The sequence below is a fragment of the Ascaphus truei genome, chromosome 4, assembly GCF_040206685.1.
Source record: "Ascaphus truei isolate aAscTru1 chromosome 4, aAscTru1.hap1, whole genome shotgun sequence".
In the NCBI taxonomy this organism is placed as follows: Eukaryota; Metazoa; Chordata; class Amphibia; order Anura; family Ascaphidae; genus Ascaphus; species Ascaphus truei.
Genome location: NC_134486.1, coordinates 215,442,634 through 215,467,934, shown reverse-complemented (window position 1 = coordinate 215,467,934; position 25,301 = coordinate 215,442,634). Strand labels below are relative to the sequence as shown.

The window sequence follows — 25,301 nt, the reverse complement described above, 5'->3', positions numbered from 1 at the left end:
GAACTTGTCCCATTCTCTCATGATGACTGAAACGGCACCAGTAGGAGTCCGCTTCACCAAGGAGGGATTGTTTTGTCGTACGGCCTGGCATGTAGCCTGAGTCACCGGATCCCTCTCCTGGTAGAGCACCAGTTCTTTCCACGTGAGGATATACTCTGGAGGAGCAGACATGCCTTCTGTATGACAGTAAGCTGCAGGAATGGCCGAGGGCGGGCATCCCAGGGAATCTGCCACCCTCAATTCAGAGAACGCAATCTTGTCTAATACGGCAGCCGTGGAGCACATGGCCCGCATTCCAGGGCCAGGGATTTCTTCCCACAGATCGTCGTCTTGGGTAGTGCTCAACCCCGGTCTTCTTGAGAGAGCACCGGCTCCGATGTTTAGAGGCCCTGGTTTATATTTTAGGGTGAACTGATAGTTGGTCAGTGCTGCCACCCATCTGGTGGCATCCAGCTTAGCCGATGTTAGAATATAAGTCCGGGGATTGTTATCCGTTCTAACTTCAAAGGGGACTACATATAGGTAATAGTGGAGCTTCTCAACCACGACCCATTTGAGGACGAGGGACTCACGTAGGCTACAGGCCGAAGTCCAGCAGGGTACTTCTGGTGCAGTACAGCTTCCAGCCCATTGAAACTTGCATCCACGTGCAGTACGTTACGCAGTTCAGGATCAGCAAAAGCCAAGACAGGGGATTGGATAAGACTCTTCTTGAGGTTTACGAATGCTCTCTCACATTCGGACATCCTCTTGTCTCTGAGGGGACGCCGGGCGGGAATCCTCTTTGGCCGAGATTCCTCTGGGTATATCTTCAGGAGGTTGTTGGGGACCTTGGCCTTACTGGAGTATTTCTCCACGAAGCAGCGATAGTACCCACAGAATCCTAAGAAGGAGCGTAGCTCCATTATGTTCTCGGGTCTTGGCCAGTTCACTACGGCTACTATCTTAGCGGGGTCGGTGGCTATTCTGTCGGCGGACACGATATGTCCTACATACTGCACCGACACACTTTATTCGAGCAAATACCCAGTATGTACCTGGCAGATACCTGGAATGCGCCGCTCCTCACCTCTGACAAGCCCCGTTGCGTTTGCCTTCCCAGCCTGGGTTCATGCCTGGCCGACGGGCGGCTGATCTGTTAAATGATAATGATTAGTATTTAATAGGCTGCAATGCTTCGCGTGTCTACCAGATGGCATAAATTCATGAATTGTAATGCAGTATATATATATATATACTGTGCAGTATTGCAGCCAGCGGGAATAAAATGCTTCAATCCCTGCCTGGAATATACCTCAATGCACTCGGGCAGAAAACAGTCACAAACCTCAATACACCCGGGTATACCCGAATTCGTGGGACTAGCCGAGCTCGAATAAAGTGTGTCGCCAGTGTAGGTCACAGAGGTGCAACAGAACCGGCATTTGTCCAGCGAAAACTTCAGGCCTTCTTTGCCCAACAGGTCTAGCACTTTCATGAGGCTTTTCTCGTGTTCCCCGAGTCTTACCATCCAGGTAGACTAAGCATTCCTGAGGATTCATGTCTCCGATGGTCTTCTCCATCAACCGCTGGAAGGTCACCAGAGCACCGCAAATGCTTTGAGGCATTCGGGTGAACTGATAAAACCCAGAGGGCAGACAAATGCCATCTTCTCTTGGTATTCAGAGCCCATGGGTACCTGATTAGTACCACGACAATAGATCAAGCACGCTGAACCATTGGTTTCCCGACAGCGCATTGAGAAGCTCTTCTATTCTCGGCAGGGTGTATTGATCGGGGATGGTAGTCCACGAACAGGCGAACGGACCCATTCTTTTTGCGCACCACTACAATCGGAGAGGCGTAGGGACTACGGGACTCGGTCACAATGCCCGCCATCTCCATCTCTTTTAGGATGTCCATCACGTCCTCCACATCTCGGGCAGCGATATGTCGGGAACGCTCCCGGAATGGAGTAGTATCTTTGACGGATAGTGTGCTGGGCGCTGTGGCTACAGCCCACATCCCTTTCACTGATGAAGAACACTTCCCGGCATTCCTCCAGCTTGGCTGGTAGCCGGTTCCTCCACACTTCTGACAGGGGCGAGTCCCCGAATTCAAATGGTAACCCGGACGGCTGCCCTTTTGCCATCGCGATATTCACCCGAGCCAGCTTCTCGACGGGATATATTCGTCCCAGTATTTGACCGTAGTTGAGCAGCATAAGAGGCGAGGGGTTCCGGATAAGCACTTTAATCCTATACGGGATCGAAGAGGTCCATGCTCTTAACTCGGGTACTATCTTATACCCTATACGGGGGTCATCGTCGACCGTGCTTTCTAGAGAGAAGTACCAATCAGCTTTGTGTCGCCCCGGATAGCAGCACTCTACTTCCATGTATCTCGCTTCCCCTGGTGGGATTTCGGTCAATCCTTCCTCACAATTGAAGAGTTCCGCATGTTCTTCTTGTGCAGCAATCTTACAGCACTCTTCCTGAAGGGCCGGATGTATCCGTAGCGAGGATAGGGATGTTTCGCCAGTCTCCCGCAAATAATTCCGAATCACTCCCCGCACCACATCAGTGTTGGTCCCTAAGATGATCCAGAGTTTCCCGGGGCTAGGGACATATCAGAGCCTCCACTTCCATAGTGTGGATCTTGCCAGTGTTCAGCTGTGATATGGCCAGCTGTACAGACACCACACCTTCGATGGGATAAGTCTCATTACTCAATCCCCAAAGATTCATCCTCTTGCCCGATCACATAGGCAGGTGAGTCAGGTGCTGGTCATGGAACGGTACTACAAATTTATGCAACTGTTCGGGACACTTAGCGGTGGCCTAAACAGAGACCGCAGTTTCATGAGTCAATACCCTGACGAGAACCCTCTTCCCATGAGTGCTAAAGGCCATGTCTATACATACTGCGCTATATGAATGCACACTCAGCTGTCTCTTACATATACACATGTACAATGTAATTCTATCCCTTGTGGCAGGATGGCCGTGGTAAGTGAGGAGACAACACAACTTTTCTGGTGAAATAGTGCTGGTGGATTTATTTGTCCAAAAAGGGTAACTAAAACAATGGGTACACTGTCCCTTTAAATTAAAACGTAAACAAAAACCTAACCCCTCTCGGGGCACTGACTAAACAAAATTGCAGGCTAACTGCCTGGCTGGCTAGCTAACCTAGTCCAGCCCAACAATGTTCAACAAAACCAGTTGGCTCCTTACCTGGGAGCTTTATTCCCCCCTTTGGGACAGGGTCAATCTGAGCAGCTTGTGTCTGTCTGTCAACACTCCTCTGTCTTCTCTCTGTGCCTCAGAGAGAGACTGCCACCCCAGAGGCATTTCCTCTTCCTGTTTTAAAGCAGGTGAACTAGCTTACTTTGAATCACCTGTGGACTGCTTAATAAGCTGGGTTAACCCCTCGTCTACTGGAAAGCATGCATACTGCCATCTCCTACTAATATACACAGTCAATGACCCTGTCACATATCCCCCTTCCCAGCGTAACGGTACCGAGTGGAGCGGCCCGTGCACGAGACTGTGCACCCTAGAGAGTGCATCAGCATTACCGTGCAGTATGCCTGGCCGATGTTCGACTGTGAAGTTGAAAGGTTGCAACGACAGGAACCAACGGGTAACTCTCGAGTTCTTTTCTTTATTTCTATGCATCCACTGTAGGGGTGCGTGATCGATAACGAGCGTAAAAGACCTGCCTAAAAGGTAATACTTCAACGTGTCTGTTGCCCACTTTACGGCCAAACACTCTTTTTCTACTGTGGCATATCTTTGCTCGCGGGGACACAATTTGCGACTTAAATAGAGGACCGGGTGTTCCTCTTCTCCTACAAACTGGGACAATACTGCTCCGAGACCTACTTTGGAGGCGTCCGTTTGCAGAAAAAACTCCTTAGTCAAATCCGGGGCTACCAAGACTGGGTGACTACAGAGCACTGTACGTAGGTCTAAAAATGCGGTCTCCGCATCACTGTTCCATTTTACAACATCAGGTGCCTTTGCCTTTACTAAATCTGAAAGCTGTGCAGCCCGGGTTGCAAAATGGGGTATAAATCGCCTGTAGTAACCTGCAATGCCTAGAAATGTCCTAACCTGTTTTTTTTAAGGGGACGGGGCCAATTCTCAATGGCTTTGACTTTTTTGAGCTGAGTTTTTACTGTCCCCCTTCCCACAACATAGCCGAGATATTTTGCTTCTGCTAGGCCGACTGAACATTTAGCTGGGTTGGCTGTAAGACCCGCCTCCCGAAAGGTTCTCAACACTGCCTCAACCTTTTGTAGATGTGAGTTCCAATCTGGACTATGAATTACCACATCGTCTAAGTACGCTGAGGCGTAGTTCGAGTGTGGGTGTAACAACTTATTCATCAACCTTTGGAAGGTTGCAGGTGCCCCATGAAGGCCAAAGGGTAAGACAGTATACTGGAAAAGGCCATCAGGTGTGGAGAAGGCTGTTTTCTGTTTTGCTGAACTTGTTAAGGGGATTTGCCAATAACCCTTTGTAAGATCTAAAGTGGTTAGAAAACGGGCCCTCGCCAACCTCTCAATTAACTCGTCTACCCGCGGCATAGGATAGGCATCAAACTTCGAGACTTCATTGACTTTTCTAAAGTCATTACAGAACCGTATTGATCCATCTGGCTTAGGTACCAAGACATTGGGGCTGTACCATTGACTATGGGACTCCTCAATTACCCCTAACTCTAGCATCTTCTTTACCTCTGACTGAATAGCCCCTCTTCTGGCTTCTCGGATCCTATAAGGTCTTATCTTAATGGCTATCCCTGGCTTGGTGACGATATCATGAGAAATCATCCTAGTTTTCCCTGGTACGCTGGAAAATGCATCCCTGTTCCTTTTTACCAAGTCTACAGCTTCTCTGTATTGTTCAGGAGTGAGTTCTGCCGATATTCGAACGAGTGGATCCTCCCCTTTCCCAGATTTATTAGCTACTACCATCAGACATACCTCTCTATCCTTCCAGGATTTTAATAGATTTATGTGATAGATTTGCTCTACCTTCCTCCGATCTGGCTGTCGAATTTTATAATTCACTGGGCCGACCTGTTCTAGAACTTCATATGGCCCTTGCCAATGGGATAACAGCTTGCTTTCGGCCGTGGGAAAAAGCACCATTACTCGGTCCCCTGGTCGGAAGTTGCGAACTGTAGCCTGTCTGTTGTAAAGGTTCTGTTGGGCCCTCTGTGCCTCTTCTAAATGTTGTCTGACTATGGGGGTAATATGCGCAATGCGTTCTTTTAAATCTTTCACAAATTGGACGACATTTTTCCCTGGAACAGCTTGTTGCTCCCACTCTTCTTTGAGGCTATCCAGAATCCCTCTTGGGCGTCTCCCATACAGGAGTTCAAATGGGGAAAACCCTGTAGAGGCCTGTGGCACCTCTCGGATAGCAAACAAGAGATAAGGCAACAAGGTGTCCCAGTTCTTCCCATCACTAGCGACCACCTTTCTCAACATCATCTTCAACGTCTTATTAAATCATTCTACCAGTCCGTCAGTTTGCGGATGGTAAACAGAGGTTCTTAGGGACTGTATTTTTAGCTCTACACATAAGTCTCGCATAACCCTAAATGTAAACGGGGTACCCTGATCTGTCAAAATTTCCTTCGGTATCCAAGTCGGGAGAATACCTGTTACAATTCCTTAGCTATAGTTTTGGAGGAAGTATTACGTAAAGGCAGCGCCTCTGGATAGCGAGTGGCATAGTCTAGGATCACTAGGATGTACTGATGACCCTTGGCAGATTTCTCCAAGGGACCCACTATATCCATGGCGATCCTCTCAAATGGGATCTCAATAATAGGCATAGGGATCAATGGGGCCCTCAAACTTGGTCGGGGGGCTGTCAACTGACACTCGGGACAAGAGGCACAGAATCTCTTTACTGCATTATTTATCCATGGCCAGTAAAATCTTTTTAGGATTCTTTGCTGTGTCTTCTCTACTCCCAGATGACCCCCCAATAAGTGAGTGTGCTAGCTCTAGGACCTTCCATACTAATGAACTGGGCACTAGCAATTTTTCTATTTCTTGGCCCTCCTCTTGGCTCACATGGTATAACAAATCATTTTTAATATAAAAATATGGATAGGATTCTTTGGTGGTTCCTTCTACCGGGACCCCATTAACTTCTACCGCCTGGCTAAACCCATTTTTCAACTGGGGATCATTAGCTTGTTCCCTACAAAAGTTAGTCAGGGAAAGTTCAACACTTCCAAAACCTTCCTCATCTGGAGTTTGGCCGGTTACCTCCACGGGTAACTCGTACACCTGAGCATCAACAGGCCCTGTCTCGGAGAACTCCTCTCCCTCTGGTCCCCCTCCATTAGGAGTAGTAACCAGTGCTAACTGGGGTGGGGGCATACCTCTTTTTTTTTTTCCTTCCTACGTTCTCGTTTCGATTTAGGGGTTTTAGACACCTCGGAGACTAATTCAGGGTCTGTAAATGGAAAAAGCTCATCCGGAGTAGGATTGTTAAAGGGGAGTTAGCCTCTGATCAGGGTGTCAAAACCAGGGAAATTACAGCCTAACACTAGGGAATGGGGTAACTTTGGTACAATTGCTGCCGTAGTTTGGATGACTTGCCCCTCGACTTTCACTTTGATCAGAGTCGTGGTGTACAGAAGCGTACACCCATGTACACATAATACCCGCAACTTCTCACCCTGGTGTAACCGGAGAGGCTTAACCAACTTCTCTGATACCAAGTTGATATTACACCCTGAGTCTACCAGGGCAGAGATTGGTTTACCATTTAAAATCACCATGGTGAGGAAGTTGTGGGTACATTTTCCCTCGCGGGTCATACCTACCACCCCACAAAATTCAGACTTCACAGAGCCATACGCACACTCCATTGGCTCAGACAACTGTGGGCATTGAGCCTTAATATGTCCTGCCTCCCCACACTCAAAACAAACAATTGACCCAGTTCATTCTTGAAACCCTTTCTGAGATTTAGAGTTTCTGTCCCTATCCGGGTTTTCTTCCACCCTCTCAAATCGTGCGAATGGTCGTGGGTCCTGGCGCCAGTGCTGGCCTCTACCGTTCGTGTTGGGACGTGGGTTGTGGATTGGGCGAGGGGAGCGTGACAGTTCACGGGTAGCCAGAAACTGCTCCACTGCGCCTACCATGGCATCACAAGTGAGGGGATCTCCCTGCCCCACCCACCGTTGAAGGTCCTGGGGTAACGCTCGAATGAAGCGGTCTAACACCACCAGCTCAAGGATCCGTGTCGGGCTATATACCTCTGGTTTTAGCCACTTGGACGCTAGGTGAATCAAATCCCTTAACAGGGATCTGGGCGGCTTCTGTTCCTGGTATCTCCACGTATGGAACCTCCTGCGCACAAACTGCGGGAGTCACTCCAATCCTTGCAAGGATTTCGCTTTTCAGACAGCCATAGTCTGCTGCGGCTTCTTCGTCGAGGTCACAATATGCTTTTTGGGCTTCCCCCAGTAAAAAGGGTGCGATAAACCCAGCCCATTTGGAGCGGGCCCAACTTTCCCGGGAAGCGATTCGCTCAAAGGACCGGAGCTATCCCTCGACGTCATCGTGCGGCGTCATTTTCTGCAGGTACACGTTCGCCTGGACGGGCCGCGTCGGGGCTGTACTGGACAAGTCCATTTTAATCGGGGCCAGCTGCTCAATCAGCTGCTTCTGTGTGTCTGCGATAACGTCAAGCTGGGCTGCAAGTATCCAGTTTGTCTCGCGTTGTGCAGCCGTGCTTTCCTGTCCCTGTTTGTTAGCTTCTTGCTGGACAGCGGTGCTGTGTACTAAGGCCTTCACAACGTCCTCCATAGTGGTAGCTACCGCGTGGACAGGTTCCACCAGTCGCAATTTGTAGCTCCGCCCCTTTTACAGGGTGTTCGACATCCCACTTCTGACACCACGTGTGGCAGAATGGCCGTGGTAAGTGAGGAGACAGCACGACTTTTCTGGTGAAATAGTGCTGGTGGATTTATTTGTCCAAAAAGGGTAACTAAAACAATGGGTACACTGTCCCTTTAAATTAAAACGTAAACAAAAACCTAACCCCGGTCGGGGCACTGACTAAACAAAAGTGCAGGCTAACTACCTGGCTGGCTAGCTAACCTAGTCCAGTCCAACAATGTTCAACAAAACCAGTTGGCTCCTTACCTGGGAGCTTTATTCCCCCCTTGGGACAGGGTCAATCTGAGCAGCTTGTGTCTGTCTGTCAACACTCCTCTGTCTTCTCTCTGTGCCTCAGAGAGAGACTGCCGCCCCAGAGGCATTTCCTCTTCCTGTTTTAAAGCAGGTGAACTAGCTTACTTTGAATCACCTGTGGACTGCTTAATAAGCTGGGTTAACCCCTCGTCTACTTTAAAGCATGCATAATGCCATCTCCTACTAACATACACAGAGTCAATGACCCTGTCACACCCTATATACCAATAGGGACCACATAGTATCTACACACACTAATAGTAATGCAACACCCTCTTACATTTCTATACCTACCTACACTATTGGTATACACTCCCACTCCATACACACCTTTTGTAAAGCGCTGTATTCACTATGGGCGCCTTATAAGTTTATATTTGCACACATACATACACACACACACATCACTAACATTCATGGACCATTTAACACCTTAAGTCATAAATTGCATACTGCACAGGGGAAGGGATAGGCTTCAGTCACAGATACATTCCAAGATGTACTGTTTTTAAGTAAAGTCCTCTCTTGCTTTATCCATTGTAACACAGCCGGAAGAAGAGATCAGTGTATCTCGAAAGCTCGCGCAAATAAAAGCAGAACGGTATTGTCTATTCATTTTTTATTTGTAAGCTCGGCTAACACGGTACAGATAGATATATATAAAAATATATAGTCCATAGCATAACAGTGTTGCACACTAGCCTTCTCAAAATTCTGATGCTTGTCCCATAAAGCAGACAATAAACTTGTATTGTTACCAGAGTATTATAATACACAAAGAGCACGTTGCTCGCCAAACAAACAGCCACAACATAAACATAAACTACCCGGTGCATGGGAGAAAGGAAACAGCATGAAACACACAAATAATCACAAGGATTACATAAAGCCCCCAATAGTTGCACTCAAGGTAGATAACACTATAGGTGAAAGTGTCATCTCAATGGAAGCCAAAAATAGCCTAATCACTCAGTGGGGTCAGCCGCAAAAGGTCACACTCAAAATAAAAATAATAAAGTTTTAATAAACAATTTGAAATTAAAACCCGACGAAACACCATAAAAATGCATGGAATAAAATCCCCAAGTATATGGAGGTGAGAGAAATAGGCAGTGTATTAGTATATCTAAAGCCTGGGTCACTCAGACAAATAGTAATAAAGCTGTCCACTCAGAAACAGTCTGACACGAGCTGTGTGTGATGCTGTAAGAGCACAAATTGTGCAAAGTACACAGCAACAGAGTAATGCTTGTAACTTCCAAAAGACACACTATAGATCATCCGTGAGGTAAGTATACGACCTGATATCGTGTGTCCTGCGTATATTAGTGAACAGCTGCAGCCCTGGAAAGTATCCGGAGCTGGTCTCGCCTCCAAACACAAAGCACGTGAGCATCAACGTGATGACGATATGCGTACCCCGACATACGTTTCGCGCGCCACAGCACGCTTTCTCAAGGGGGAGAAAGCGCACTGTGACGCGCGAAACCATGAGGAAGGTCCCTGTTGAGGACTAAAACGTTTGTTTTGGTGTCCTGCGTTATCTTTAATACAGTTTTTTCTATACCACTGTGTGCTGTCTCTGTCACCGGACCACCGGACCAGTTCTGGCTACTCTTGTAACTATACAAGTTAGATAGATATTGATTTTTTTTCTCAGCCTCGGGTTATGCCATCTCCTTTTTACCTCCATATCATTGGCCAAAAGGGAGGAACTGAATGTGTATACACATCTACATGCAGATGTAACTAGCTTTCCCTAGCAGTGTTTGGGAAATGTTACTGTGCTGCTTCTGTTTGTCACTTGCTCTGTATCTATGTCTATAAAAACTACAACTTCCATGATCCCCGAAGTGTGAGCATGCACAGTACCACATAGGTCTGTGACCCGTGTCTCCACTTCCTGGAAATCAGAACCTGCGCTCCAACTGCAGCAGAGGGAGAAGAAGAGAGATCAGAGCACCATTGCCTCGCCTGCGGCTAAAATGCACCCGCCCCAGGCGAGGAGACGAGTACATTTTTCCAGGCCTGTTTATAACTATGCTTTTGCATAATTATTATAAAATAGTATGTTATAAACAATTTCCTAATTGCCATTAATTATTGAATGTAAGAGCAGTCTATTTCTACTTTAATTTATTATTAACATATGTGCTCTTGCTGATGCTTGTAGCAAAACATGTTCTAGTTTTGTGCCAATCCTTTGATGCAATTCTGCTTTGTGACTTTTATTTTTAGCTGATTCAACAGGAACGCATTCCCTTTACACAACATATAAAGATTATGAGCTCATGTTTCATGTGTCAACAATGCTTCCATATATGCCCAGTAACAGACAACAGGTATGTTTCCTCTATTTATTTGAAAAACTGCAAAGTATGAGAATACTAAAACTTTTATATGCTGCCAGAGTGGCCACTCAGGTTGTGAAAGTGTCAGTCCTAAGCAAGTGATTACTTTTCTTGCTTACATTGTGCTCTACAATAAACCTAAGAAAAAGTTATAGTTAAATGTAAAAACTGCTAGTTAACTGCATTTTGAAAAATAATTTATTCAGTATATGGTGCTGTCTGAATTGCATTACAAATAAATGAAGAAGTTAAAAAGTGCATTTTACAGTATGTATTGTCTTGTAATGTATATCCATGTTTTGACGACATAGACATCCCTCTTAACCTCTCCTTAAAAGGTCACAAACTGTATATCCTGTACACCTGTGGCTGGAAGGTTTCTTCACAGAATACATATATGTGTCCCTTGGAGGCACATAAGGTCACAATGGTCTCTAGATATAATACTAGATAAAAAGTCACTAAAGGCGACGTAACTCCCAGAGGTACTCCTAAGAAAAAAAGAATAACGTTAATACATTTATCAACAAGGGGAACTCATATATACAGTGGTTTAAAATCTTCGTTGGTGGGTTTTAAGAATATTCTGTTTATTGTAAGGTTTCTTCCCAGTCCCGAACTGAACAGCTGAATAATTAAGAAGTAAGATATGAATACAAATCAGATGTAGTTGGCATTGATTTCCTTGAAGCTGTCCATAACTTATGTTGTTTATTTTTGAGCTGCATACTGTTATTTGTGGAATGCAGACAGTGCATTAATGTTGTATATGTGCAAATTTGCAACACACAAAATCTGAAACTGTGAACAGCTTGAAATTCATGTTGATGAATGATCACTTTTACTCCAAATTTAATTTGAAAATTATTATGGGAATTTATGTTGCTAGAAGTTACTTTGCAAACATTATTTTGTGCATTATTCCCTTTAATACAAAATAGCTATGTAATATGTGCCCAGGCGGCGCCTAAAATGTAATCCCTGGCTCCTGTGTTTTGTGATTCTGAGTGACCTGTCCGTGATTGTGACTGTGCTGTAGCCGCTCACAGCGTGCCCAATCTAGCTTTGCTAGCGAAACATCAAAGCGGGATCGGGTGCCGGATGCAACTGTGACTGACAGGCTTCTCTACTCAGTGTGTAGTTCTGGGGAGAGGAGTGAGAACGTAGTGAGGTCCCTTTCAGGGAGTGGGGAGGAGTGAGAAGTGAATTCCATTTCAGTGAGGTAAAAGTGAGTGAGAGTATCAGTAAGGGAGAGGGGAGAAGTGGGGTCTATTTCAATGAGTGAGGAGTGAAGGTAGATTATGTCAGTGAGGGAGGGGGGAGAGTGGGATCAATGTTTGGCAGAGTGTGTGTCAAAGATACACACTGACAACCCTCCCTGTGGGGTAAGGGGTTGGAGGCCAATTTTTTAGGACCCAAAGTTGAATGGGGTTGGGGAGAGGAAAGACGGGAACAAACGCCTACACCCCCCCGCCCCCCCCCCCCCCCCCCCCCCCCCAAAAAAAAGTAGCTCCTTAGAATTCTAGCTGGCTCCTAAGTTATTTTTTTATTTTATTTTTTAACTTGTATTTTATTGGTTTTCAAAGCTCAGAGAAAGTACAACAGATATTCATTACAGGATCGTGAGTTTTTTACATTCCATCCATATGATAACTGAGTACAGTGTATGAACATTATTTAAACCTAACTGGGTTGATGGGAAAGAAGGGAATGGGTAGGCAGGGGAAGGGAGGGGGGGTGGGTGGGAGAGGAGGACGGCCGAGGATCCACTCGAACCTATGTTGCCTAGGTTTTAGCTCCCTGAATCAGGGTTGTGTGTTCGATTATATACCTCTCCAACTACTCTACCTGATAGTGACTGACAGCCGTTCGTCCAAAGATATCATCACAGGAGAACGCATCTGCGATTATTAAAGCATTATTGTGGTTATCTCTACCCCCGGGATGTCTGTCTGGGCTAACCAGGGTGTCCATACTTTTAGAAAATTTTCGCCTGAATCATTAATAAGGCTCGTCAGCTTTTCCATCTGACATAGGTACCAAATTTTATTCCGAATTTTGGGAATTGTAGGAATTACATTCTGGTTCCAGGATGCTGAGATTGTGCTCCTCACTGCCGTTGCGAAGTGGGAAATTAGTTTAAGTTCAACTTTTGCTAGTCCTGGTATTGCTCTGTTCAATAGAAAGAGCCAGGGATCCATTGGAATTTCGAGGCCCAATATCCTCTGTAGCCAATCTTTAATTTTGGTCCATATTGGAACTAAGTGAGGACAAGACCACAGCATGTGTAGTAAGTCTGCTGACTCTCCACTGTCGCGGGCACAATGGGGAGCGTCCCAGAATAAATTTCGATAATTTTAGTGGGGTGTGATACCATCTCATCAGGGTCTTATATGCGTTCTCCTTTAATGTTACGCAAATCAAACTTTTGGAGGCTGCTGTCACCACCTGTGACCATTTGTCCATGTCTGGGCTCTCACCTAGATCTTTTTCCCAATTTAACATATAGCTTAATTTGCTTCTTACCTTGACAGCTGAACCGACTACCTCTCTATACATTTGCGATGTGAGTCCTTTTGTTGACGTTTCACTAAGACAGAGCCTTTCGAATGATGTCAATGTGGGGTGAGGGTTAAATTTATTATAGAAAGCTCTGATCTGAAGGTATCTATACAGTTCCGATTGTGGGGTATTTTTGTCTGTTAATTTGTGCAAATGACATAATTTTGTTATTACCTTCCAGATCTCTAAGTCGTACTATACCTTGTCGTTTCCAAATTGCAAAGTTCGCTCTATCTAAGCCAGGAGCAAGAGATGGATTATCCCAGAGTGGAGTCATCAGGGTGTTTTTGGTAGTTAGATTACATTTAAATTTGGTTGCCTCCCAGATTGATAATGAATTGGTCATTGAGGATAGCGGTGATGGTATAGCTTTCCTAGCTATTTTTGGACTCCAAATTAAGTTGCCTAGCTCCAATGGAGAGCAGGCAGTGCTCTCTAATGCTACCCAATGTCTCAAATCTGGGTTTGTGTGCCATTGAGAAATTTGGCATAATTGTGCCGCTTTGTAGTATGATAACAAGCAAGGTACCGCTAGCCCCCCTTCCGCAGATTGTCTCTGGAGTGTTTGTTTATTCAGTCTCGCTTTTCTGCCCCCCCAAATAAATTTGGAGATTAAAGATTGAAGGCTGAGGATCTCGTTCAATCTGAGTGGCACCGGGAGTGCTTGAAATAGATATAGGATTCGCGGTAGTAAATTCATCTTCACGCTATTGATTTTACCAATCCAAGATATGTTAAATTTTGACCAGCGACCTATATCCTCCCGTAGGGTCCTGATTAACCTGGGGTAGTTTGCCCGATACACCGAATTATAATCTTTGGTAATATGTATTCCCAGGTACTTAATCGCTTTATTCTGCCAATTGAAGTTGAAATTAATGGAGATAAGTTTTTCTAATGATTTTGGTAAATTTATGTTTAGGGCTTCTGATTTAGATTGGTTGATCTTGAACCCTGAGATTTTATTAAATTGACCCAACAACTCAAAGAGATTGGGAAGCGACGTCAAGGGTCTGGACAACACCATCAGGACATCATCTGCATAAAGGGCTAATTTATGTGTTTGGTTCCCATACTCCAGGCCTGTAATATCCTTATGGTCACGAATCTGAGCCACTAGCGGCTCCATACACAGGGCGAATAAGAGGGGCGAGAGGGGACAGCCTTGCCTTGTCCCACTTTTGATCTTGAAGGGGTCTGAAGGGAAGCCCTGATGTACCCTCTTGGCTGCGGGGTTCGAGTAGAGAGCTAAGATGGCTGATGTTATTTTTCCACCGAACCCAAATACTTCAAGTGTAGCTTTTAAATATGCCCAGTCAATCCTATCGAACGCTTTTTCCGCATCTAGACTCAACACCATTACATTAATTGTAGCAGGGGACTTTAACACAGTCCTCAATCCGAAAATTGATAGATCAGGCCCTCCGCGAAAATTTGACAGAGAGGCCCCGCACCACACTAAAAGCGGCACAGAAAGACAACAGCTTAATAGATAGATGGAGGGAACTACACTCATTCGACAGGGATTATACATTCTATTCACATCCACACTCTTCATACAGTAGAATCGACTACTTCTTTGTATCGAGCAGACTGGTTCCAAAGATCTCCCATGCGGGAATCCACGATATTTCGTGGTCGGATCATGCACCTATAGAGCTGAGGTGCACCCAATTAAGCCTAGAAAAACCGGGAGCAAACTGGAAACTAAATGAGTCCTTATTAAGAGTCCCAGAACTGGCCCCGCAAACCCTAGAATTTTCTAACGGGCTCAAACCTAGCAAAATTGACAGATGGGGAGCGTAGTGTTTTGGGGGGGTTCACTATGGAGGAAATCACGCAAGTGATCGAAAACCTGAAGGTATCTAAAGCCCCAGGCCCAGACGGCTACTCAGGCTTGTACTACAAAAAGTATATAAAACTACTAGCCCCACATCTATTGCGTATGTTCAATGCGGTACTGGAGGGAGCCGCTTTCCCGGAACAAATGTTGCAGGCGTCCATATCACTAATTTATAAACAAGGCTCCTAAGTTTTTAACATTTCTGTCCACCCCTGCTTTTATGTGTCTATAAATAGCATATACAGTTGTGTGAAAAAGAAAGTACACCCTCTTTGAATTCTATGGTTTTACATATCAGGACATAATTGTAACGCTCATGCTGCCCGCAAACCAGACGAGACCCCGGTACTGAGGTGGAATGGAAGGATACCACGCACCCAACAGCAGCGGGGGCGCGACCGGAGTGTGGTAAGTAGCGTAGATGGTCCGGGGACAAAAAGAATGTAATAAGGTACTTCCCAAATCCGGAGTAGAATGGTCGGGTCCGTAGGCCAATGGTCAGGGAGTAGAGATAGTTGCGTAGTAGAGAGTTCGTAAGCCTAGTTCGTGGAGAGGAGAGAGCTGCGTCGTCGAAGGTCCTTTGCCAAGTCCGAGGGGTTTAGAAGACAGCGTGGTCGAAGGTCCGTTTGCCAAGTCCGAGGGGTACAGAAGACAGCGTGGTCGAGTTCCAAAGCCAAGGACAAGATCCAGGGGGGTCCGCAGAGAATCCGGGTTCCGGAACAGGGGCTAAAACAAACGAGAGAGAGCCAAGCAGAAGCAGAAAGCACCAAGGTACAGTAGCTATGCAGAGCACTGGGAGAATGGGAAAGCAGTGCAAAATAGTGGGCAGTAACCTATCAGAGGGAGGGAAGAGCGGATGTGCGGTCCGTAGGTCAATCCTGATAGGGGACAGGGGCCTGGCCGGAGTAGTGCTGGGGCTGAGGAGCGCGATGTGTGCAGGCACGCAAGGAGAGGGCGGGACTATCCCCAGAGTGCCGGGTATACGCTGCCTGGGTCCGCGCGCCCCTGTAATGCTGACGCGCTCGACCCGGAAGAAGGAGAGCAGCCGCGAGAACGCTGGCGGCAGAGGGGAGCCGCCGGGGATTCGGAGCTGCGGCGGTGCCTGAGGAGAGATCAGGTAAGAGGGCGCTGCGTGCGGAGGTCCGTGATTTGCGGCTCCTTGCAGTACCCCCCTCCTGAGGATCGGACTCCGGACGATCCTTCCAAGGTCTATGGGGGAATTTTTGGAGGAAGCGTCTGAGTAGGGACAGAGCGTGGAGATCAGACTGTGAAACCCAAGAACGTTCCTCCGATCCATAGCCCTTCCAGTGGACCAAAAACTGGACCCTGCCTCTGGAGATGTGAGAGTCGATGATGGACTGGACTTCGAATTCCTGTTGTCCGGGTATAATAGCGGGGGGAGGTCGAAGAGAAGGATGGGAAAATTGTGCGCCTTGGATAAAAGGTTTCAAGAGCGAAACATGGAAGACAGGTGAGATCTTTATGGAGGGAGGAAGGAGAAGTTGGTAGGCCACACGGTTAACCTGTCGCATGATAGAGAAGGGATCCAGGAACCTAGGAGACAATTTAAGAGTTGGCGCCTTCAAATGGATATTCCTAGAAGAGAGCCAAACTTTATCTCCAGGTTTAAACTTATGAGCTTCCTGACTAAACCAATCTGCCTGTCTACTGAAGTAGACAAATTGGGAGGAGCGCACGAACCAAATGGAGCAGGAAAGGACACAGAGTCAAAATATATAAAAAGGGTACTTTAATGTGTCATGAGACCCATCCAACGCGTTTCGAACGTCGCAGTGTTCTTTATCAAGGACTTATACCCGTAATACCCTTTGAATCCTCCTCCATGACTCCTGTAACGTGGTAATCCTAGAATCCACTGCAGGCACTCCAGACGTATGTAAGTGCATAGGGAGCCGATTAGGATGAAACCCATAATTTACAAAGAACGGCGACTCCTGAGTGGATGCATTCCTGAGTGAGTTGATTGCAAATTCCGCCCATGGGAGTAATTCTGCCCAATTATCCTGAGAGTCGGAAGAGAAACATCGCAAATACTGTTCCAGGGACTTATTCATGCGCTCGGTTTGCCCATTGGTTTGTGGGTGATGATCAGAAGAAAAAAGGAGAGTAATGCCTAGCCTCTGAGAAAACGCGCACCAGGAATTCGAAACTAATTGAGTACCACGGTCAGAAACAATGGAAAGAGGAACGCAATGGATACAGAAAATTTCTCTCACAAAAATATCGGCCAGAGTGGCCGAAATAGGTAAACCCTTGAGGGGAATAAAATGGGCCTGCTTGGAAAACCTGTCAATGACCACCAGGATCGTAGTCATTCCGTTGGAAGGGGGTAGGTCCACGATGAAGTCCATAACGATGTGACTCCAAGGACAGTCCGGGACTGGGAGAGGTTGGAGTAAACCAGAAGGCTTTTGACGGACCGATTTACTTTGGGCGCAGACCGGGCAAGAGGAGGTGAAGTCTTGGATATCCTTTACCATATTAGGCCACCAGAAAGTCTGCCTGATCGGATCCGTAGTCCTTTTAGTGCCGGGATGGCCAGCTGATCTGGAGGAGTGTCCCCATTCCAGAATCTTATGGAGAAAACGTGGAGCTGCGTAAAGACGTCCATCAGGAACCTCTAGCCCTTCGGGGACCTGTGATTGAGTTTCCAAGATCTTATCTAAAATATCAAAAGAGGCGGCAGAGATGAACAGTCGGTGGGGAAAGGATATTTTCAGGAACTTCCTCCAATTTCTCCTCTGTGTCGAACTGACGAGACAATGCATCTGCCTTAACATTTTTGGTACCAGGGATATAAGAGATGACAAAATTAAATCTAGAGAAAAACAATGCCCATCGGGCCTGACGGGGACCAAGGCGGCCGGCACCCTCGATATAAGAAAGATTCTTATGGTCCGTGAGTATAAGAATGCGTTCCTTGGTTCCTTCGAGAAGATGTCTCCATTCTTGCAATGCCATCTTGATGGCCAACAACTCCCTATTCCCCACGTCGTAATTTCTCTCAGCCGGAGAAAATCTCTTAGAAAAAAAACCGCAGGGGTGCAGCTTATCTTCGGGGGTGGTTCTTTGAGAAAGTACCGCACCGGCGCCCACGTCAGAGGCGTCGACCTCAAAGGTAAAGGGGAGGGTGGAGACAGGGTGTCGCAAAATGGAAGCCGAGACAAAGGCTTTTTTGAGAGACTCAAAAGCCTGACTGGCCTCAGCAGGCCAAGAGGAATGATCGCCCCCTTTTTTAGTAAGGACGGTAATGGGTGCTACCAGGGTAGAGAAACTACCAATGAACTTCCGATAGTAATTCGTGAAACCAAAGAAGCGTTGGGTCGCCTTTAAAGAATTGGGTTGCGGCCATTCAAGGACAGATTTGAGCTTCTCCGGATCCATGGTGAACCCCTGGTCCGAGATAATGTATCCTAAGAAAGTGGTCGAGGATTGATGAAATAAACATTTCTCCATCTTGACGTAGAGCTTAATTGTACGCAGACGAGGGAGCACCAGTTTGGTATGAAGAATATGTTAGTCGAGGGTCTTGGAAAAAATAAGAATATCGTCCAAGTAGATAATCACAAAAATGTTCAGGATATCGCGGAAAACCTCATTCATGAATTCTTGAAAAACTGGGGGGGGGGGGGCATTGCACAACCCAAAAGGCATCAAGTACTCGTAGTGGCCACTGCGCATGTTGAACGCGGTCTTACACTCGTCACCACTTCAGATGCGGATAAGATTATAGGCTCCTCGTAAATCGAGCTTTGAAAAGATGGTCGAGCCCTAACCTATCGAAGAGCTCGGGGCAAAGGGTAGCGATTTTTAATTGTAATCTTCTTAAGCCCGCGGAAATCGATGCAAGGACGAAGCGTCCCATCCTTCTTCACAAAAAAGAAACCCGCTCCGACGGGGGAGGTGGAGTTCCGGATGAACCCTTTCTGGAGGTCCTCCTCAATGTACTCCGCCATGGCCATCGTCTCGGGCAAAGATAAGACCTGGCTTTAGGAAAAACGGCTCCAGGTATTTAGTCAATCGGGCAGTCGAAAGGGCGGTGAGGAGGAAGTTCCTCGGACTTGGTCTTATTGAAGACATCCAGGAACTCCGAATAGACTTCCGGTAAGGTGGTCTCTTGCGGGGTGGAAGTCTCCAGGACAGCCAGTACCATGGGGGAAGAAGGAACCGACTCTATATGGGTAAGTTTCCATCAGATAGGAGACTTAGCAGTCCAATCTATAATGGGGTTATGGAGTTGTAACCACGGTAGGCCCAGAATGAGTTGAAGGGGAGTGGATGACATCAAAGGTAATTAACTCCGAATGCCCATCCTTCATAGAGAGTTCAACGGGGGAAATCTCCAAAGAAATAAAGGCTGGCTGAAGGGGGCGCCCATCGATAGCCTCAAGGCCGACCGGAATGGCTTTCTCATGCAGAGGTATGTTGTTCTGAATGGCGAAAGCATGGTTCATGAAATTTCCTCCTGTTCCAGAGTCGAGGAAGGCAAGGGCAGGTGTTGGAAAGCTGGCGCTCTTCAGGAAGACAGGGAGTAAGATACGCTTGGGGAGTTCCTCCAAGGGAGAGGGGAAGGAAGAGATGGTACCCAGTGAAATCCCCTCATACCTCACTGGGTGCTGGCGTTTCCCGGCTTCAGGGGGCAACGAGGTAAGATATGTCCGGGACATCCGCAATAGAAGCACAGACCCTCGTTCCTCCGACGCAGACGTTCTGTAGAAGAGAGCTGATGGTTGCTCAGTTGCATGGATTCCGGAGCGTCCAATGCCGGTAAGGCAGGAACAGAATACCTGGGAACAGAAGGCATAGAGAAGACAGAACGAGGACGTTGACGTTCGACCCGCCTTTCCTTAAGTCGTTGGTCCACCCTGATACACAAGGAGATTAGTCCCTCCAAAGAAGATGGCCTCTCGCGAGCCGCCAGTTCGTCCTTCAAGGACTCCAAAAGCCCCTGTCAGAAAGCCGCAGAGAGTGCGCCATCATTCCAATTGGTTTCGGCTGCGATCGTCCGGAATTCCAGTGCATTTCTTGCCACAGATTTTCGCCCCTGTGAGATGTGGAACAAGGAAGAAGCGGCCGTATCCTTACATCCAGGGGTATCAAAAACTTGACAAAATTCCTTTTTAAAGTTAGCACAGCTGTACGTGAGCTCAGGTCTTAGTTCCCAGATGGGTGAAGCCCAGGCTAAAGCATCTCCAGTGAGAAGGGCAAAGACGTAAGCTACTTTGGTTCGGTCTGTGGGGAAGCGATAGGGGGACAGTTCAAATTGAATCTCACACTGGTTTAAAAAACCACGGCATGCAAGCGGGTCTCCAGCATAATTACTTGGCGTGGGGATCCGTAACTCAGATGCGGCAGCTCCCTCTGGGGAAATAGTGGGAGGGGTGGCGGAGCTGGAGGCGTTAGCCTGGGGCATTTGAGAGGACAAGGTAGCAACCTGTTGGTTAAGGGCGGTAACCTGATTATCCAAAAAAGTAAAATGTTTGGAAATTGTGGTCAGGGTATCCTCAACCTCAGGGGAGTCTGGGTTTGTCGGGCTCTGCATAATGTAACGCTCGTGCTGCCCGCAAACCAGACGAGACACCGGTACTGAGGTGGAATGGAAGGATACCACGCACCCAACAGCAGCGGGGGCGCGACCGGAGTGTGGTAAGTAGCGTAGCTGGTCCAGGGACAAAAAGAATGTAGTAAGGTACTTGCCAAATCGGAGTAGAATGGTCGGGTCCGTAGGCCAATGGTCAGGGAGTAGAGATAGTTGCATAGTAGAGAGTTCGTAAGCCTAGTTCGTGGAGAGGAGAGAGCTGCGTCGTCGAAGGTCTGTTTGCGAAGTCCGAGGGGTTTAGAAGACAGCATGGTCGAAGGTCCGTTTGCAAAGTCCGAGGCGTACAGAAGACAGCGTGGTCGAGTTCCAAAGCGAAGGTCAAGATCCAGGGGGGTCCGCAGAGAATCTGGGTTCTGGAACAGGGGCTGAAACAAACAAGAGAAAGCAAGCAGAAGCAGACAGCACCAAGGTACAGTAGCTACGCAGAGCACTGGGAGAATGTTGAGGCAGTGCTAAATAGTGGGCAGTAACCTATCAGAGGGAGGGAGGAGCGGGGCTGCAGTCCTGGAGGTCAAGTCTGATAGGGGACAGGGCCTGGGGGCTGGCCGGAGTAGTCCTGGGGCTGAGGAGCGTGCTGTGTGCAGGCACGCAAGGAGAGGACGGGACAATCCCCAGAGTGCCGGATATACGCTGCCTGGGTCCGCACGCCCCTGTAATGCTGACGCGCGCGACCCGGAAGGAGAGCAGCCGCGAGAACGCTGGCGGCAGAGGGGAGCCGCCGGGGATTTGGAGCGGCGGCGGTGCCTGAGGAGAGACCAGGTAAAAGGGCGCCGCGTGCAGAGGTCCGTGATCTGCGGCTCCTTACAATAATAACAATCATCTGTTCCTTAGCAGGTCTTAAAATTAGGTAAATACAACCTCAGATGAACAACAACACATGACATATTAGACCGTGGCATGATTTATTTAACAAAAATAAAGCCAAAATGGAGACGTTATGTGTGAAAAACTAAGTACACCCTTATTGCTTCCATAGGAATTAAGATGCAGACAGGGGCTGCTAATCAAATGACCGAAATGTTCGGTGATTGACATTTGATTAATTGATCATCAGCAAGTGTGTGACCACCTCTATAAAAGCCGAAGTTGTAGCAGTTTGCTGGTTTGGAACATTCAGGTGTGTGTTAACGCAATGCCAAGGAGGAAAGACATCAGCAATGATCTTAGAGAAGCAATTGTTGCTGCCTGTCAATCTGGGAAGGGTTATAAGGCTATTTCCAAACAATTTAAAGTCCATCATTCTACAGCGAGAATGATTATTCAAAAGTGGAAAACATTCAAGACAGTTGCCAATCTTCCCAGGAGTGGATGTCCCAGCAAATTCACCCCAAGGTCAGACCGGGCAATGCTCAGAGAAATTGCAAAAAACCCAAGAGTTACATCTCAGACTCTACAGGCCTCAGTTAGCATGTTAAATGTTAAAGTTCATGAGATTACAATTAGAAAAAGACTGAACAAGTATGGTTTGTTTGGAAGGGTTACCAGGAGAAAGCCTCTTCTCTCTAAAAAGAATATGGCAGCACGGCTTAGGTTTGCAAAGTTGCATCTGAACAAACCACAAGACTTCTGGAACAATGTCATTTGGACAGATGAGACCAAAGTGGAGATGTTTGGTCATAATGCGAAAACCAAACACAGCATATCAGCACAAACACCTCCTACCAACTGTCAAGCACGGTGGTGGAGGGGTAATGATTTGGGCTTGTTTTGCAGCCACAGGACCTGGGAACCTTGCAGTCATTGAGTCGACCATGAACTCCTCTGTATACCAAAGTATTCTAGAGTCAAATGTGAGGCCATCTGACCAACAGCTAAAGCTTGGCTGAAATTAGGTCATGCAACAGGACAATGATCCCAAGCACACCAGAAAAATCTACAACAGAATGGTTGAAAAAGAAAAGAATCAAGGTGTTGCAATGGCCTAGTCAAAGTCCAGACCTCAACCCGATTGAAATGCTGTGGCTGGACCTTAAGAGAGCTGTGCATTAACAAATGCCCGCAAACCTCAATGAACTGAAGCAATGGTGTAATGAAGAGTGGGCCAAAATTCCTCCACAACGATGTGAGAGACTGATGGTCATACAGAAAACGATTACTTCAAGTTATTGTTGCTAAAGGTGGTTCTAGAAGCTATTGAATCATAAGGTATACAGCTCAACCCCGTTATAACGCGGATCCGCTTATAACGCGGTTTGAGCGTGGACCCCGAATTTAAAAAAAAAACTGCATACTGCATACATTCACAGCACACTGCACACACTCACAGCACACACTCACAGCACACTGCATACACTCACAGCACACTGCATACACAGCATACCCTCACAGCACACTGCACACACAGCATACACTCACAGCACATTGCATACACAGCACATTCACAGCACATTCACAGCACACTGCACACACTCCACACACACACATCACACTGCACACACTCACAGCACACTGCACACACTCACAGCACACTGCATACACTCACAGCACACTGCACACACTCACAGCACACTGCACACACACACACTCGGCACACTGCACACACACACACATACACACAGTCTTACACAGTCAAATATACACACACACACACACACACACAGAAACACACTGTCTCTTTAAGGGAGCTTGCTCTCGCAAGACGGAAGCAGAGACAGGGAGAAGAGCTGCCAGATGCCGGGTAAGTGCTGTGTGCTGGTGCCGCTGCCCCACCGGGTCTGGGAAAGCTGGGAGAGTTCTCAGCTTTCCCCCTCCGACGGACGAGGTACCACGCTATAACGGGGTTAAGCTGTACTTAGTTTTTCACAAACGGCTTCTCCATTTTGGCTTTATTTTTGTTAAATAAATCATGACACGGTGTAATATGTCATGTGTTGTTGTTCATCTGAGGTTGTATTTACCTAATTTCACGACCTGCTAAGGAACAGATGATTGTTGTTATGTCCTGATATGTAAAACCATAGAATTCAGAGAGGGTGTAGTTTATTTTTCACGTGTGTGTGTGTGTGTGTGTGTGTGTGTGTGTGTGTGTGTGTGTGTGTGTGTGTGTGTGTGTGTGTGTGTGTGTGTGTGTGTGTGTGTGTGTGTGTGTGTGTGTGTGTGTGTGTGTGTGTATATATACCATAATACTGAGTTAAGTTATGGTGAGTAAAAAAAGTGACAAAAACCCTCCACAGGAAAGCAAATATGCAAATACAACTGTATGCTCATCTGCATGTCTTAGGCAGGTCTGCAACCCCAGCACTTGGGGAAAGGCGGGGTTGCAGACCTGCCTAAGACATGCAGATGAGCCTACAGTTGTATTTGCATATATATATACTTATATATATATATATATATACACACACACACAGACACACGTGTGCTTATAGCAGTTAATGCTTTTTGTTGACTATTAACTTGGGAGGTTTCATCTTAAACGTACCACATGTTGGAAAAGAGCCATAGGAAAGTGGCAAGTTTTATGCTCATCTGTCTTTTCACATTTCCCTAGGGTACTTAAAAAGGTTGCTTAGAGTATCCTGGCATCTAAGTATGTTATCTTGGGCCAAAGCCAAGCAGTTTTGACAAGCCACAGTTAAATAGTAGTTTAGATTTAAACATCTAAAAGAACTGTTAGAATGCACCTGGGACTTTTTAGAACTACTGTGTACTTTCACAATAGTAGATCTGTGCTCTACAACATTTGACAGTTCTATTTTTTTTGTAGACTATCCATTTCTTTTTCTTCAAGCACACGTAACGCCCTGCATTTTTTTTTATTGGCAGTACTTTTCCTTTTTCTAACATATCATCTGCCTAATGTTTAATTTTGCAGTAGCCTTACATTGTGTACGTAGTGAAATTGACACCATTATGAATTTTCTTAATATTTCAGCCCCTATTACTGCAACTTTGAATAGCATTCTTAATTAAATTGGTGCTCTGTGGTTAGTGCCATTTTGATCTTGGGAGTTACTGAACAACCTGTTTAAATTATGACAGACGTTAAAAATAGAAGGACAAATTTATAAAATGTCTCATCCGTACTAATAATTTTATTGTAACTCCTCTATGTCCTGCTCTACAGGTATCTGTCCTTGAGGTGTACTGTGATTTTGATTTCTTGCTGTTCGCAAGGATTATTTCATATATGGTGGGGTAAATTTGTTTTCTGTATATTGTGTTCCTCTGAACTGACCATGTAAGCAACATACTGCTTAATATGATTACATTTTGAGTGAAGGATAATAAATTAAGTCTTGATCTATTTACGAATGTTATATCCTCCTAAAACTTGTTTAATCCCTTCAAGGGACATCTCCTCCTACTAAAATGGCTATGTAACTAGCCGTCTGTAACTCTCCGATCTGTAATCACCAGTGGGCTTAACTCTGTAGTCACCAGGATTTCTACGGGCAACTTAAATCCAACATGACAGTGGAGGAATTAACATATCGGTGTTGTTACCAGGGTTTTTCAGAGCATTTTAAACGTATGCTCGTGGAGCCCATGACCTACTGCAAATGTTTTAATGCTGCTATACAGGGTTTATAATTTTTCTTTAAAAATGTTTTTTAATTCCTGTCTATTATTGTTCTTCTGTCTAACTTAAACATTTCAGCAAGCCTCTGATTAGCCCCTTACTTGTGCATGATGTTCTACTGACTAGGCATAATATTATTTGCAATAAATGTGTAATCTCTAATAGGACCAAATTGTTCTAATCAACATGTA

The 25,301-nt window shown here is 46.4% G+C and overlaps 1 protein-coding gene across 9 annotated transcripts in view; it reads left to right on the top strand.

Moving 5' to 3' along the window:
- Positions 1 to 25,301, top strand: part of SIPA1L2 (signal induced proliferation associated 1 like 2) — a 330,464-nt gene that overhangs the window by 121,151 nt on the left and 184,012 nt on the right. For all 9 annotated transcript variants that reach the window (XM_075596857.1, XM_075596850.1, XM_075596848.1 and 6 more), the window contains exon 6: positions 10,451 to 10,554. In XM_075596857.1, the coding sequence (XP_075452972.1) occupies positions 10,451 to 10,554 (104 nt within the window). The remainder of the gene's footprint in view (positions 1 to 10,450; positions 10,555 to 25,301) is intronic.